Source organism: Pocillopora verrucosa, chromosome 1 (genome assembly GCF_036669915.1).
Source record: "Pocillopora verrucosa isolate sample1 chromosome 1, ASM3666991v2, whole genome shotgun sequence".
NCBI lineage: Eukaryota > Metazoa > Cnidaria > Anthozoa > Scleractinia > Pocilloporidae > Pocillopora > Pocillopora verrucosa.
In genome coordinates this window covers 33,474,411-33,492,328 of record NC_089312.1, presented here as the reverse complement: position 1 = coordinate 33,492,328, position 17,918 = coordinate 33,474,411, and the positions used below count along the sequence as shown (strand labels likewise).

Below are 17,918 nucleotides of genomic sequence, written 5' to 3'. Positions count from 1 at the left end.
AAAAATGGTGCGCCTTACTGGTGAATAAATACGGTATAAATATACATCTTGATTTTAGTCTATCCTCAGGCGGTATAGTGCTCTGCTCGATGCGTTCGCAGAGCGTGGTATATCTGAAAATTGGACAAATCATATAATCAAATCAATATATATATATATATATATATATATATATATATATATGTATATATATATATGTATATCTAATAAAATAATGGAAGAAATAAAGCTGGTCCCAGTTGTTTACAATTATCCAAGAGCGTTTCCCCGCGCGCACACAAGCACTTGGTTTTTTTTTTTTTACTCGAGTCTACCGGCTACTGTTTTACATATTGAATGATAATGACGCTCTACAATTTGCCCAACTTTTGGCTCATCAGGAACTTTTCGCTCCAACTTTCAGTTTCGTCATACAACATCTACTGAGTCGTATTCTACAAATAAAAAAATGTCGTTTCGTATGACAGTTTATTTTTGACAACGTAAAGTGCGCATAACTTTCGATCTGACCTCGTGTTGTAGACAGCTCATGATTAATTGCACTAACATCCTTTATCTGGTATATTAACAAGACTCACGGCAAAACCATAAGGTAAGTTTATGAATATCTTCTTTTTCAAATGATGATTTCTTTTGCATTTTTCTGCCAAGTAAAATAATTTTTGAATAAAGAAATGGAGTTATATAAAATATCTATTTCGATCGTGGTATTGTAAACAGCGAAGACGAAGACCTATATGCCAAAAAGTTATTTTTCAAAGGGGTTTTCGGACCAATTTATCGTTTAACAAAATTGTTTGATACAATATGTTTTATTATTATCACACAGCACAAAGTAGAGTACAAATAACGCGTGAATAGAGCACAAATATCCTGCGATATTTTGACGAGCCCTGCGGGCTCGTCAAAATAAGGCACAAGTCGTAAAAATACTCAACGATACCACACACCAAAACGTCTTATAAGATTCATCAGGCATGATTTATATGTGATGTGTAATCGCCCGATTGTTTTGAGACAACTGATCAGATGGTAGCTTGTATACTTTTTTGTGGAAAGTATTAGTGGCCATTTTTGTCTTCAACATAATATTCTGACGTCTTGAATTTTTGCTAATGTTTATTAGTAATTGTTTCCTTAATCTACAATGATCAGAATTTTATACAGAGCTAACTTTAATTTGAGGCACTCTTCGTATTTTGTACCTTTATTAATCGCTCATGGAAAACATTTGTATGAAATATTAAGTTGATACAAGACGCGTTTATTCAAATTTCCTCCATTGGTAGACAGGAAGATCGATCTCAGTATTTGTTACGTCAGGGGGAGTCTACCAGCTGTTGAAATTCAGCTGAAATATGACGTAGCTTTTCTGTTCTCCGCCAGCTTATCATTAGGGTGCATTTGATCGCTTGCATTGGGATGAATTTTTTAGTCTAGTGACTAATAACTAACGTTACAGGTAAAGACTGGGATCTTTTTCACATACGTTTGTCGCGGGTGGGAAACAAATGGACACATTGTGTCTTACGTTTTGGCATATCTTATTTTAGTACTGACTATAGGGGAAGTCTGTCGTGTTCACCCCTGATTTCGAAATGTCATTTTTAGTCGCCATCATTCACATATCGAAAAAGAAAAAAATAAATGAATCAAAGGGCTCTTGGAGTCAGCTCATTCATGTTATGGCTTAAGTTTGTCGATCGTGCTCCTTAATTCTGTCTTGCATAGGTCTGTCTTGCATAGGTCTTCCAGTCTCTCTCTCTTGTTTAGCCGGGTCGACAGCGTCTTTTGACCGTATTAACTGAGATCTTAGCTTAGTCTCCGACTTGAAAACAGCGCGTACGCCTTGTTGTTGTAGGCAACGGCGAAGCTGTTCGGACAGACCTTTGACAGAAGGTAAAACCGCATTCGCTTTGAACTCGTCGGCGGGTTCGGCACTGTTGTTTGGTTTTCCGATCTTGATAAGTTTCTGCAAGAAAGAAAAAGGATAAGCATTAGAAACCAGATCAGATGACAGATGTTTTTTCTCCTCGGAGATGACGGAGAGTTTTGTTACGAGACGTTTGGCGCGCTAGTAAAGGCACTTAACAATACCGTGTTTTACTGATTGAGGGTGGTTTGAATCATACGCTAAGTATTGAAAAGTAATTATACGGCACATACGTGAAAATCAATGAGTATATACCCCTGAACGTTGAAAATTTATCAAGTGGAAGGAACAGTTTTGATCTCGGTCCGCATTTTTGTCAATAAAATGAACACATATCGGTTAAGGAGATGAAACTTACGGACCACGTGAAAAGCTGTCAATTGTTTCTTGGATATTGCACATGTGAAATATTCAATAGTGACATTTCATTTACATCTACATCTTCATTTACTTTTATTAAGTCGGTAAAATCTGTACAAATATCACACCGACCAACTCGCGCACAAAGTGAGAAGACTATATGGAGGCTTGAAATTATATTAAGAACGATTGTGATCAAGAAACGGCCGAGGAATATTCCACAATAATGCAAATAATCGTGAATGATAATCGCGGAAAAAGCGATTGCGTGACGCTCGGTAAATGATAAGATGACATGTTATCCCGTATCAGACAAAAATCAGTATGAATTCTCAGTCTGCGTTTTGTACCTCGTCTGCATTTTGTATTGAACGGATTGGTATTGCTGTGTTTGTCTGCAGTCTACATTTTGTATTGAACGGATTGGTATTGCTGTGTTTGTTCGAGCAAGCCTCAAGTCTGGACCGAAATATTGGAGCTTGAAAAAAATTTAGTGAAAATATCTTAGCCGCTACGATTGATTTGTGGCCTATTTATAAGAAACAAATTGGCTTTTCTTGATATCGATGAACCATTTGGAACATGTACAATGTACAAAAATGATTCATTCATTGTCATTTCGTTAATGCGGTCGCCAAACGAAAGCACGCATATGATGGATAAAAACCGGATTGGTAAACTTTTTGCTTCTACGAAAAACAAACCTGTCTACTGCCGTCGACATTTCAGGCGACACGACTCCCATAATGAGAAAGACTCTCAATGACTTCTATTTCGGTTTTGAAAGGCAATATTGGTCAATATTCAGATCTTTTAATTTCAATGAATGGACAGTGAATCCTTAAGTTTCAGTGCTGGCGGGTATTCTCACGTTTGACTCTCCATTAAAACATTTTTTCTTACATTTATCAACGAGGCAAATTGTATATTATTATTATAACAATTTTTAATATTTCTTTTTTAGTGCACTCTTAGAGCTCATTGAATTAAACAAGTTCAATACTTATTCGTCCGTTAATATACATGCAGTTAATCTTCCACAAACTCCTTCCACGATGCATAAGTTTCGTTGATCGTGACTTTTACTTCGTATCGTGATGACAATAGTAATGGTATTATCTGAATCGAAAGAAAACGAAGAAGGATGTCGCTATAAAATGTTACGAAGGATTCAAGAGAAAGTGTTGTTTCATATCTGTAAATGTTAAACTGCAAGGTATTTTCATTTTTTTCAAATTACTCCAGGTGTGATTGTTCGTTATTTTCGTTCATTATAAGAGTACATAGTTTCCTTTGGTAGGCTGCCTTACTTCTTCAAGTTCACGACCCCCGAGTTTAACCCTGACATGAAGAGTCGACTCACTCGATATATCCATACAAAGTTCTTGTCAAGCCGAGCAATCTCTTTTTTAATGATAAGCAATGTGGAAGTAGCTTCGCTATCTCATCGCAAGAGGTCACTTTATAATAAAGTTCGGATATAACACTTACTGTCATTGGTTGAAAGAGCGTGCTCTATGAGAGTATAGAGCATAGAACTGAGCTAAAGCTGTCACGCCATCTGCCAAATCGTACGATGTCCGACCTTTTCCGGGACTTCTTCTAGCTTTTCTTTCGTTAATTGAAAGTGAAATTTCGGAACAAGCGAGCAAAGGTTTGCAAAAATGCTAGGCGCAGTAATTTACGTTACTGTAACGTGAGCAGAGACAAAAATCCTCAAAGATAAAACAAGATAGACAGTCCGAGTTTTTTTTAACGGTTTTCACGCTCAGTTAGATTGCGAGTTTACGTATGCTAATAAAAATCAAACACAGCTAACACTTATATAATATATAAAGTTTCGATTTCAAACAGAAAAAAACAGGAATGATGAAAAATATAACCTGGCATAACTGTTAAAATTCATACTAATTATAACGGTGTCAGAGCGACTTAAGGTCTATCGCGGCTAGCTAATCATGGCGATCTTCGGTCATCGTAGTGGAGCAAGCCTCAGGAACTAAATCGACTACCCTTCGAGTGAAAATATAAGAGCTTGCCCTGATTACCTTTCCGATGCGTTGAGTGGATGGCCAAATCAGTCACTGCAACCGAGTTTTACGGCGCTGTCATTCCGAGCGATCTTCATTTCTTAGGGAATTCGGCTGTTGTTCGTTCATAATACACTCGCCTTGAACAGTTTGTTTTCTACTTGTCAAATGAAATAACTTGCGTATTTTTGTGAGCCACGATTGGGCCGAATTTCACTGAACATTTCACTTTCAGATCCTGTATTAGATTTGTTTTGAAAATTGAAAGTAATTCTTTGGGAATTTAACGGATTCTTTATTATAAAACAAATACAGAAGCCTTGACTGTGCTCTGTTCTGTTGTAAAGCACTTAGGAAGCGGCTAGAGCGCTCAAGAAGTGGGGAGAAACACGAGACGTAGTCGAGTGTTTCTCCCTACACTTATTTCGTGCTCTAGCCGCTTCCTACGTGCTTTACAACAGAACAGAGCACAGTCAAGGCTTCTCTATTTGTTAAATAGCACGGGAAATTCATTCCTTTTTTGAAGTACATTGCATTTCCTTGCGAACGCAAAAGTAAGTTCTCAAAATTTACGTAACTTTACGAGCAACATCGTTGCTGTTCCCTTTAGAATTTGTTTGTCACTATTGGCGATTTCGAAAAAGTAGCAAAACAAAAGATGCCATTTATTTAGTGAGTAGTTAAGACACAAATTAAAACCACATGTACTCGGAAATATGTATTTTTAAATAAATCATGTTTTCGGGTTGAATCGAGAGTATGGGGATAAGTGAAAGAAAACAGTGAAATCCTATACCTTTTTGCAGAAGTCTTGCGAAAAATCGCCAAATTTGTTACTCACTTTTCCATTTTACTTTTTTGTACCTGCCTGAGTGCGTAAACTTAGATACAACAAGTTAATGATAACGTTCGACTCAGTATTCTACGGTCTTCTCGAAAATAACTTATTTGATTTTGAATAAATAATTCCATATGCAGGCCGCTTCAAACATCCAAACAACAAATTTGTCGACGTGTCATGATGATGGGTAATTTTTGGCTTCGAGAAGCGTCAATGTGTTTAGTACAATTAACTCTTACTGGCGCTTTATGGAATCTTCCATTCGTCAAAGGTGAAACATGCAATACACATCTCAATAGTAAGTAGTGTTAACTTCTTCTGAATGTCCTGCTTAAAGAGCATGTTTATGCGAATGTTTTCTTGTATGTTTATTAAACGTGGAGAAACTGTAAAATGGCTAACAAACAAATAGCTCTCAGTCAGAGGATCCAGAGAATGTAGGTATCTTCATCAAAATGTTTAGCATGTGTAGATAAGAAAGGACGTAGATAAACTCTTGACTGATCCAGCGTTTAAATGCACGACGTTTCATCTTCTGCCTTTTTCAGGTGGAGCATAGCAGTTAAAAATTAACATTAAAAAGCTGCATTAAAACTCTTGATCAGTCAAGAGTTTGTGAACTACACTTACTAAGTTTATAAGATGGATTTATTAATGATCTTTCTCATCGTTGGATAGGCTGTAAAGAGATTGTATATTATTGATTTTGTTTTATTATCATTTAATCTCTCCAACTCAGTCAGACCCGTTGTGGATATATCTTCAAGTCCAGAAAACAACAGATTACCCATTGGTGTCTCTATTACCCTGACTTGTACAGCGGAGCCCAGAACAATAGATAGAGGATATCACGATAGATGGGTTAATTATATCGAGTGGTACGATCCACAGAATAAGGAAACTGGAGCTAAGTGCCTGCAGCCTTCAAACAGACGTGCACACAAACTTAAATTAAGCTGTCCATTAGTGCTCAAAAATCTGACAGTTGATAAATTTGGCCGCTACACCTGCCAAGCTGGCAATAATTACAGAAACCACTGCACAAGGAAATCATTTGAAATAGTTATTCAAGGTAAGCAAACCAGGCTAGTCATATCTTTAATAAACAATTATTCGACGAGTGCGTGTTGGATATGCGATGATAGACGGCCAACGCGGCCCATAGGGCCTAGTTGGCCGTCTATGATCGCATATCCAAAAAGTGCGAGTGGAACAATTATTAAATCCAAAAAAGGCCCGGAACATATATAAATCAATCTTCCCAACTATATTTTGCAAGAACAAACTGAATGTTACGATGTACAAAAACGCTTCCGGTGTAACTGTCTTTATGCACGCATATGGTATAATGACCCATAACCCATAATGGGTAAGCCAATGAAAACTCTTGAATTGCATTATCCAATTATCCAGTTTTTGATAAATGAAAATATACATCATATGTTATTTAATGCGAAGATGGATGCCGAAGATGTTTAATTTAGGAATAAGGAGCCTCAAATAATGAGCTTCTAAGAAACTCCTGAAATGTATGGACAGGCAACTCATGATCGATACATGCTAACGGAAAATTCCGCCATGTGGCCATTGGCTAACAAGACTCGAAATGCAGTGTTCAAAGAACGAGATTGTTCTCGCAGATAACGATTAAATTTGAATCAGGAGCAATTCGATTGACCTGTCCTGATACATATCTTATTACTTGGGACAATCGAACCTGTATTAAGCGGCCCCTCACTTGGAATGGTGGTGTGACCGCTTAATACAATGGGGTATTATTAAAAAAAAAAAACAGAAAAACCAAAAACAAAATCAAAACATACATAACATCACTAACGCTACTGCTATAATTGACCACTTATGTACAGAATCTCGCTCAAAAATACTATTTACTTCGATTTTGGGAGAGAAACATGGATAAAAGGTATTTGAAGGATTATTGTTGTTTTTATTCGGGTGGTTCGGCCATAAGTGACCGTTAAAAACAGGCGGAAGGCAATTCAAAGAGGCCGTTGGGACTTAGTAAAGGTCGACTGAGACCGCTAAGTAGAGGTAACCGCTTACTACAGATAAAAATTACAGTGATTAAGGGGAGACAAATTTAGGACTTTGACAACTGACAAACAGTAATGCAACCGACTGCTTAATACAGGGGTGATCGCTGAATACGGTGCCGGCGATGCTGAAGCAAAAAAAAAACATATTCTTCGAAAGATGAGAAACAAAATAAACAAACAGCAAAAAATTTTGTGAAACAAAATAAACGAATGATAATTATTAGAATTGAAAAAGAAGAAGAGGCTTACACTCCGGCCAAGGAGGGTTGGCCTGAAACAGTTCTTTCTCAGCACCTGTATCAGAGTATCAAGAGCTAGAAAAGAAGCAATGTTTTCTATAAATTTTTATACAAAATTTTGAAGTTGTCATTTTCAGTTTCACCCGGTCCCCGTACCTCCTCAGTCTTCTTATCATCAAGACCCCCTTAGAGTTTAATTCTCTTCAAACCGGGTCTTTCGAGCGGCAAAGAAGCCTTGGGCCCCAACATCCAAAGAAAGATCACAAATGAGACAACTCATAACGTCCCATTCATTTATATTAATTCTTTTTGTTTCAATTTGCTAGATGCCCAGAAACCTGAGATCGTTGAAGGTCCAAAGAACCAAAGTGTCCTGATCGGTTCCAATGCTTCCTTAAGCTGCACCGCTAGGGGTCTCCCAAGGCCAACAATCCACTGGATAAAGGACAATGCTTCATATCCTTTACAGTCTAACCCCAGAGCACGTGTCATTCCGGACGGTCGAGCGAATCGCAGCCAGCTTTTAATAACGAGAGTAGAGATGGAAGACTATGGAAAATATCAATGCATTGCTAATAGCAGCATTGGAAGAAGCCAATCAGGAGTGGCTGTGTTAAAAAAAGGTGAGATGTTTTTCATAAATGGAAAGGAAAAAAAAACAGGGTAAGAGGGGTCCTTCTTAATTACAAGCGCTGTACTGTTTGTTACTACATTTTTTTATCATTTATCCATAGTAACTCCTACTCACACCCCCGTAAACAGAAAGCCAGAAAATTCAGCATCTCAGACAACTATAGTCGCTGTATCATGCACTTTGGTAGCTGCAGTTATTTGTGTAGTCACTGGGTTTGTGTGGAATCGGCGTAAAAATCGTGATAAGGAGGTAAATAATACGTTACGTGATATCCCCACACAAGGTAATGATCTCCTCTTTCCGTCATACGACTTTGCTTGTGCTGATATCCGGAGGAATGCTGGGATTGACCAGCCAAGAAACATGCAGTTTCCTCAGGGGGTAAGATGCAGAGTCGAAAGAAACTTCCCAAATTTAACTTATTATTATTATTATTATTACGAACTCTTTTCCCTTTCATGATGATTTTTCGTCAGTTTGGTCTTATTTTTCTGTCCCTACTTCGTGTACTCCAAATTATCCTTTCCTCCACTTTGGGTCTGTAAATATTTCATGCATAAACAAGCAAGGGCTTGCACGACCCATATTCACGGGGTTTATGAAGCAGTTAAATCTGAAAAAAATGTTCCCATATCTTTCATACCTTAAAATTATCACATTTGAGGATTATGGTTGTGAAAGATGGTGCGTCTATTTCAGCTAAACTGGTTTCCTTCCTTATCAAACAAACGCTATTTAAATCATATTTGACTAGTAAATCAAAGCGCGAGAGATTTCAGTTCGTCGAGTTTAAATGCAGGATTATGAAAGGATCTCAAACAAATGATGATGATGATAAAAGCTAAACACGCTTATTGGATAGATATCACAAATGCCTATTCTCTTCAATTATATAACAGGGACGAAAACGTGCAACAAAGTTGTATCTGAAAGAAGGCCAAAAGTTGAAAAATGGGGTACAGAACCTTGAAAACAATCGGTCGCCCAATAGCCAAACCATCGAAATCCCCGCGGAAAGACTCCCGTTAGTGGGGGATGGAGTTGGAGACAGACTGCCTCCAGACGGAAGCGAGTGGGATGATTTGGTGCAAGGAATGAAAGAAAGAAGTCAAGAGAGAGTAGAGTCGAGTGAGGGAATTGCTGGTGGTGACATTTCCACAACTGATAAACACCTGGGTGTCGACGAACAGCGGGATTGTGGAGAGATATCTCAAGAGACCGAGGAAGGTTCCATAAACTTGGAAAATCTTGAAGTGTTTGATGAAATACTCGGAGAAGGCGAATTTGGAATCGTCTATAAAGGTCGCTATAGTGGGAAAGACGGAAACATAACGGATGTAGCTGTGAAGAAGCTAAAAGGTAGGTACACGAAATCGAAATGTCTACCTGTTATATCTTAAGTACAGTGGTGACCTCTAAACAGATTTTTCTTTCTCGAAGCTGTGCACCATCTTAATTTTTTATCATTTTACTTTTCTTGGAAAAAACCCATAAAGTCTGCTATTGTCCCCTCTGAACGCTTTCTGTAGCCTTAACCAAGCCAGTTTTTCTCCATACATAATTTTGTTACCATAGCCAGATGGAATGAGCGAACTACGTAAAATGAAGAAATATAAGAAATTCCCTTGTTTTTCTTTCTCTATGTCATTGTAGACCCTAGTGCCATTGCCAAAGAAACCCTGCTTAATGAGATAAGGACCTTAAAGCAAGCTGGGAAACATCCAAATATTGTCACTTTGATTGGCACGCGGATAGAAGGAGGTAAGTCAGTTTTCGAAGATACAACGTATTAGAAATATGCATGTTTACTTGGCGATTGATATAAACAAGGTAATGTTTCAGCCGTGTGTAAGGTCAGTTAGAACAGTGCATGTACTGACCTTATGATTAAAGAAAGATAAGAACATATTTTTGTGGGCTAAATTCAGGGAAGTTAATGCGGAATTTTTTTCCTGTTTTTTTGGGCACCAGCTAAACTTAAATTACCAACGAATCATCTTTTGATCAACCCAAGGTGCCAGTTATGTCCAATTTCGTTCTCTCGTCAACTCTTTTGTGTTTGCTCTACTCTCTCAAGGAAACGTTCTTGTGGTCACTGAATTAATTCATGGTGGCAGTCTGGAAAATCTTTTGAGGGCGCCAGGGGAAAGGAACAATTATCATAACGTCTGCTGTAAGCTGAATGACCGGCAACTGGTCACAATTGCATTTCAGATCGCCATGGGAATGCAGCACTTAGAGGAGAGAAAGGTAAGACTCGCTGGCAGTGTGTAGAAATAAATGTAAAATTAAAATTTGCCAACTTTCAATTAAAGATGACTTCTCTCAAGAAATTACAAAAAGTTTATAATCTCTTGCTGCACTAAATATAACGTGGGCAGTTCGAGGTTGTGAAGTGGCTTAAGGACGCATTCAGGACCTTTTACATTTTGTTATAGGCCACCCAATCATTCGTGAGGCTCTGTTAAGCAAAGTATTTATAACGCGGGCAATCCCAGTTTGTAAATTGGCTTCAGGAGCCATTGAGGATCTTTCGCTCTTTCGTATGGGCCACTCAATCATTTAGCATCTCTAAGCAAAAAAATTATACATTGTCTTCTCTCACAGTTTGTCCATCGCGACCTAGCAGCAAGGAATATTTTAGTTGATACCAACTTAGTGGCTAAAGTTGGAGACTTTGGATTAGCCAGGGACATATCCGCTGCTGGTATATACACCATAACCTCCAGCGTAAGTACGCTGTGCAATCAATATCAACGACTAAACAGAAAAATCAAACAAGCCAAAATGCATTTAAATTGATGCTCTTCCTTGGTACAATCGAGCAGAAGAAATTAATTTCTTTTAATGATATAATTTACAATGAAACTCTCAACGAGCTGTGTATTATGTGACACGTTTACTTAACTTGACACAACAATTACAATTTCTTCGAATGTGATTGATAGATTAGGCGCTTTATGTTTCACAAATTTTTCCGTTGATTGTAATCGGACAGTTGGATGTAATCGGACACCTGTAATCGGACAGTTACAGCAGCCAATTCTACCATACTCACTCAGCTAAATCCACTAAACGCAGAATAGATTATTTTATCTATAGCGACAACCACTTACCCAACCAAACAGAGGAGTTTCGTGACAAAACAAATCGGACTCCTGTTAGTTGCTGAACTTATGATAATATTAACAACAACAATAGCAACGGCCACGGTAACTATTACTCTGGATTTTACTAGAAATTAAAAATAGTTACAAACTATCATATATCTTGACGTAGGAAAAGAACTCGCTTACTATCAATAAATGCACCCTTCCGTTTCATAAGTCATCCGCTTTCCAGTTTCAAAGGGCATTACCTGCACTACAAACAGATGCTTTCTCACATTAATCTATCTTTTCAACAGGGCAAGGTTCCGTGGAGATGGTCGTCGTTAGAATCTCTACGAGATCTGCATTTTACATCCATGAGTGATGTGTAAGTTTCACTTTGTATATTTAATACTGTCAAATTTCTGTCTCTTGACTATAAAGTTGGGCGTATTGCCTAGTTGAAAGGATTTCCAAAAAAAAAAGGCATCTGCCTCGCGCTCTGGTATATCCCTTGGAGCATTATTATAGTTGCATCTGGGCTTCCTTTTACGTTATTTGTTCGTCTTCATGTACATGTACATGCATTGTGTATCTATACCTATTGGCATTTATGGACAAACCATGGGAACTTAGTGTGACTTAATGAATTCCTTCCTTCCAATCGAGCATCATATGCACATTTTACCTGAAATTAATACCAGAGGCAAGGTCCACATAAAAGGAAAGACTCAACGAAGTTTTGAATGATGTAAATATCCATGAAACACTAAAAGAATACAACGAGATTCAATCTGTAATTAATTCAACGCTAATTGTTCGAATTCTTTATTCATTGAAGTTATTAACCCTTTCACTCCCAAGGTGTCATCGGTAAGTCTCCTTACTGTCTGCCATACAATTCTTTAGATTTTATGCGGAGAATTTGGTATGGGTTTAATGTCACGAAGCCAGGAGAAGATTCTTGTTTTCCTTTTAAACACTTTATTATTTATTTTAAACTTCTGAAAACCTTACCATCTCGAACCTTATTTATAGTAGCCGATTACATCATACTTATTTCTGAAATACTATTTTTAGCAGCAAGAACATTCTAGACGCTAATGATGACATATCCTTAAAATAACTCGATAGAATGTTCCGGAATATGGAGAAGTTTCTAACTCAGCCTATGCAATAGCGTTGTGGGAAATCACTGTTCTATTAATTTCTAAAGACTTCGTTACATTTAACAAATAATCTCCTTCTTGATATTTCATCTCATCACTTGCCTGCCTGATATTGTATCGAAATTGTAAGGAGAAATTCTGTCTTTGTCACCAATGGGAGTTGAAGGGCTAAGGCTAAGACGCATATTTGCATGCGCAGGTGGTCATTTGGTATAGTTCTATGGGAAATCGCCACTTATGGTAAGTGTGATATGTTACTATGTGCGACTTAAAAGGACATCCTAAGAACTACAAATCACGTTCTCGTCATAAGGCTCCAATCCATAAAGCAACCCAAAGTTAGCAAGGCTCTTCTGTAAAGCTAACTATATCATACACAAATATCTTCATTTTGATAATGATTATTGCCAGTCAAACGAAACTGAACAAGATGAGAAGGACGCTTCCAGGTATAGGTTGTGCTTGTGTCAAACATATTATACGTGCTATATCTTATTTGTCACAGTGCTGCACTTAATTTTATTGATCTAAATGAGCCACATTAAGTCTTAGCAAGTTTCTATTTATTTACAAAGTTATCGCTGAAATACTTATTGTCTTAAATGATATTCTTATAAAAAATGAAATCGGTAAATCATATCTTCTTTCCGCCAAACAGGTGAGTTGCCATACCCTGACATCACATCACCAATTGCCTTAGTAACTCGACTTGCTTCGGGATACCGGATGCCTCGTCCCGATCGATGTTCAGAAGAACTGTAAGCTTTGAAGTCTTAAATAATGCTAGTTAAATTAAATTGAATCATTTAATTTGAAAAAGGCTTCAAATAATGGACATTTGCATCCCGGATTCCTTTAAAAATACTTGAAAAGCGTTTTACTCTTCCAGCAAAGTCTCGCAAGATCCGCTGACACCCACTTTTTCTCGTTGAAAATCAAAACAATGCATTGAATCAGTCGTAATGATTTAAAACAATTTGTACATCGAAACAAATGTCACATTCGGCCAATAAGTGATCTTTTCGATGATTATTGTCATGAGTTCAAAATGACCTCTTTGACGCTTGGTATGGTCCATTCAGATGCTGGGAGTATCAGCTGCAAGACAATTTTGGCTAATACTGTATTGAATTTTTTAGATATGAACTCATGAGTTCTTGTTGGAAAGAAAATCCTTTGATGAGACCAGCCTTTTCGAGGATCGCTCAACAGCTGAAGAATTTTTTGCGAGAAGTGAAGGTAATTAATGGTCGTATGTAAAAGGTTTCTATCTCTTCCCATCCTTTCGCTCTTCTTAAAATTATATCTGCCCTCTTCTTCCTCCTTCCATTTATTCATCTTTGCTTCCCTTCACCCTTCCATGGATACCTCTGTCACTGTCAGTTGTTCTGATAAACCTTTTGTCTCCAACTGCAGCTATCCACTTATCCAATCGTACACATAGTCATCCATCCACTTGCTTTTCCGTCTATCTATATGACCTTAGCTTCCATTCGTTCTTTTTTTTGCTTGTTCCTAAGTTCATTCTATGCTTAGATTTAATCCTTATACTGTACAACCGTTATTTCTATCCTCATTCGTATTTTTGGTGACTTATTTATTCAGAGGACATATACAAATATCACAGAGGTCAACAATGGAGAAGCTTGATGACACCCTGACGCTGAAGCAAACACCTCATTTTATTTGAATGATAGTAAGAAGATAACCACGAGATCTCAAATAAGCGCATAAACCCAAAAATTTAGAATCAGTTTTATTTTCCTTTGTAGAGGAAAGTACTCCTCACAATAGATACTGCAAATCGTAGCAGAGAATAAAACGGTGCATCCTGTATTACTTACGATGCTGAAGTGGCTAAGAAAAATCATCGCTATCGCGTAAATAGACTAGATTAACGTGGATTGCATTAACTCTGAAAAAATCTAAGCACGTATCTGATTTAGCTTAAAACAGGTCCTCCTTATTAGTGTTACCGCGCGAGTGCTTTCTTCGCTCGCTGGCAGACTACTCTTCTTCCGTGCTCTAGCCGCTTCCAGCTTGCTTTACAACAGAATAGAACACAGTCCAGCCTCCTTTATTTGTTAAATAAAAGATGGACCTTTTGAAAGATAATGACTTTCGAAGTTGCTCGCGTACTTTCCTTTGTACGAAAAAGCACTCGCACCGAAGCACTTATAATGACGACCAGCGCAAAGTTTAATCGGTCAAAGTAGTGACATATCTTGTGGGAAAGGCTTACTCAGGCTTACTGCGATGCAACATAATTAACTGCACCTCGACAATCATTAATCATCACTGGAGGGCGGACCACTACTGCAACAACCAAAGTATACGATAAATGTTTAGAGCTTGTGGTGTTTTCTTTCCTTTCACAAAAAACAGATTGCGTATGTTAGTTCTATTGCCATTTTGTTGCTTCTTAGTTTTTTTTTTCAAATTTTTTGTTGATTTTTTGTCTCAGTGCGATCAAATACGCCACGATTGACATAAGTTTAATTAAGTGAAACTGAAACCATCAACCTTTCTCTTGGGTGGTTTAATAATATGTGTTTTGATCTTTTATCATTGTAAAACAATCTCTTCTTTAAATAAAGCCATCACTGAAAGCTACTGAAGCCCTTTACCTAGTCCTAGAGATATTTAGGAAGCTAGACACTACCATTTCGGGCCAAGCTTTAATGGTAGAGGTTGATGGTTCCCGAAGTACTCCCAGAAGTTTTTGTGTCAAAAGCTGTTATTGGAACCTTACCTCTAGTAATTGGCGATAAAACTATCACAGAATATTACAATCAAGAGTTCACAAGAGAGCTAACGAAGGGTGGCCTTCGCAAGCAATGTTAAGACAAATAAAAACATAAAAAAAACACCTACCAAGATAAGAAGAAAATTGTCCCACAATTTTCATGGTTTCGAACCTGGTTAGTTAACGGGTGACAGCCAGACAAGAATATAACGTAGTTGTGAAATACCAACGAACCCAATAACTAATCTGAACAGACGAACACAACAGCCGATTCTATTTTGGCCTTTTCTACTGCCTGGCAGCTGCCAAGTAGTGACTGGCGGAAACTCGCCTCGTCTAAGTTGTCATCTTTAAACTGGACAACATCAGATCATATCATCGCCAGCTACGGGTGCATCGCCCACATCGAGGCATTTTCGCTCCATTTACTGCACTTTTTCTTCAACAACTTGAACATCTCACACGTCTGTGACGTCTGTCGATCGCCTGCATAGCAACCAAGTTCTTTCCACCCGTGGCTCTATTCTGTCCTTCTCTTGGTGTTTTACTGACGTAGCTTCAATCACTTTTGGATTCTGTCTAGATCATATCCCTGTTTTCTTTTCCTCAGTTGGCAAAACAAAATAATGTTCACTCTGATCGACAGCGGAAGGCAGGCCATTAAAGGAATCATGATTGTTCAATTAAGTTCTAAAAACTGAAGAAATATAACTTTGGTCAGATCTTACGTGTGAATGGTGTTTACGCACGTGCCTTGTGGAGGGACTCGGTTAAAATAATAACGAAAACAATACAAGTAATTCTGGAATTGTAGAGAATAGTCTAGTGACATCAGAATATGACTTTCAATGAGAACAGCAGAGAAAATTGCTTTTTAAGGTTGCTACGTAACAATAGCGCAAGCAGAAAAATTGGAGAAGGAGGGGCGTAGCCGAGGTGCCGCCTTTCCCATAATATAAAATAGAAACTCAACAGAAATTCAGGTCAGAAGGTGTAAAGTAAAGTTTTTTTACAAACTCGGCCACCAATAACCGAGTCTCTGAATACAAGTTCCTAAGAGGAGTCAGTTAAGATATACAAAGAAATGTAGAAACAACATCAACTTCTTAGACGTCACTTTCAACCTGAACAAAAACACCCACCAGCCCTTCACAAAGCCTAACACCACCCTACAATATGTCCACCGCAAAAGCAACCACCCACCAACCACCACAAAGAACATACCCGCCGGTATCAACGAAAGACTGTCATCCTTCGACCAAGCCGCTCCTCCATACCAAATATTACTCGACGAATGCGGATACCGTTACACTCTACACTACGAACTACCCACAACTAACAAACGAAAAATCAGACAACGGAGCAACATACTCTGGTACAACCCCTCACTCGATAAAAACGTCAGCACCAAAATCGGACTCAGATTCCTTGCCCTAGTAGACAAGCACTTCCTGAAAGACCACAAACATAGAAAAATCTTTAATCGTAACACAATCAAGATCAGTTACAGCTGTATGAACAATACTGAGCAGATCATCGACAACCACAACAAATGCATTTTTGAATTCATGCAAACACATCAATGACACCGCAGATAACACCAACATAAAAGACACCAAAACTTGCAACTGCCGCCAGAAGAAGACATGCCCACTTAACGGAAACTGTCTCCAATCATCACTAATCTACTGAGCCACTATCGCATGTAAGGAAAACAGCACCACTGAAACATACATCGGACTTACATAAAACAACTTCAAGACTAGATACAGAAACCACACCAAATCATTCCGACACACAAACACAGAAACTCTACTGAACTCAGCAAACATATCTGGACCCTTAAAGAAACTAACATTGACCACTTCATTTCATAGTGCATCCTTTCATCAGCCTCAAAGAAAAACTACTTATCATCCGCCGACCTGAATTATCATCACTCAATAAACGTAATGAACTATTGTCCTCATGCCGCCACAGTAACAAAAGCCTTACTGCGTAACAAAGACGGCCCTGGAAAGAACTAAATCGGACTAACTGAAGGAACATTCAAACAACGATATACGTAACATAAACTATCATTCCGTAACAGAAAATACGCCAACCGCACCGAACTAGCAAAACACATCTGGAAACTCAAGGACAACAATGGAAACTACATCATCTCTTTAGTAAGCGCCTACAACAATTTTTGGAAAAGATGTAACCTCTGCCTGCCTTAAAGCCAACAAAGCAAGCAACCTTAACCAAAGAACTGAATTAATTTCCAAATGCCGCCATGAGAACAAATACTCCCTAATGTATAGGGAGTGTAGACTTACTAATTAACTAACTACTGTATATATATATATATATATATATATATATATATATATATATAAAGTAAGTGAGGTATACTCTTCATTAAAATCTGTCTGATGATCGCGTAGGCGTGAAACTCAGAGTCACAGAAAAGTTATCCCTTACTGATTTGTCCAAATTTTAGATATTCCACGCTCTGCGAACGCATCGAGTACTATACCGCAAGGATAGACTATAATCGAGATTTATATATATATATATATATATATTGTGGGAGGAAAAAGACAAATAAACTACAAGTTCATCCCTACAGGCCTGCTTCGTGGTTGCTCAATCGTCAGGGGATTTGAAATAGAAGCGGGCCTGTAGGGATGAATTTGTAGTTTATTTGTCTTTTTCCTCCCACAATATATACATCGCTCTACTCCTATGTATTGAGCACTGTTTTACGAAAGTCAAAATTTTACACTTTATATATATACACGTACGTGTACGTATATACACGTACGATTATGATTA

At 37.9% G+C, this 17,918-nt stretch overlaps 1 protein-coding gene across 2 annotated transcripts; it reads left to right on the top strand.

The window, feature by feature from the left end:
• The first annotated feature begins 477 nt into the window (after positions 1–477).
• LOC131772549 (fibroblast growth factor receptor 3-like) lies at positions 478–15,192 on the top strand. 2 transcript variants are annotated; one of them, XM_059088484.2, is made up of 14 exons: positions 478–592; positions 5,302–5,462; positions 5,904–6,236; positions 7,787–8,083; positions 8,195–8,343; positions 8,994–9,453; positions 9,748–9,855; positions 10,172–10,344; positions 10,702–10,824; positions 11,501–11,571; positions 12,552–12,592; positions 13,011–13,110; positions 13,492–13,591; positions 13,958–15,192. In XM_059088484.2, exons 2-14 carry the CDS (start codon positions 5,342–5,344, stop codon positions 14,000–14,002), a joined length of 2,121 nt encoding a protein of 706 aa, XP_058944467.2. In that variant the 5' UTR covers positions 478–592; positions 5,302–5,341; the 3' UTR covers positions 14,003–15,192. The 2 variants fall into 2 exon arrangements, with proteins under 2 accessions (XP_058944467.2, XP_058944468.2); XM_059088485.2 differs by lacking the exons at positions 12,552–12,592; positions 13,492–13,591; positions 13,958–15,192 and having other exon boundaries at positions 13,011–13,113.
• The last annotated feature ends 2,726 nt before the right edge of the window (positions 15,193–17,918 follow it).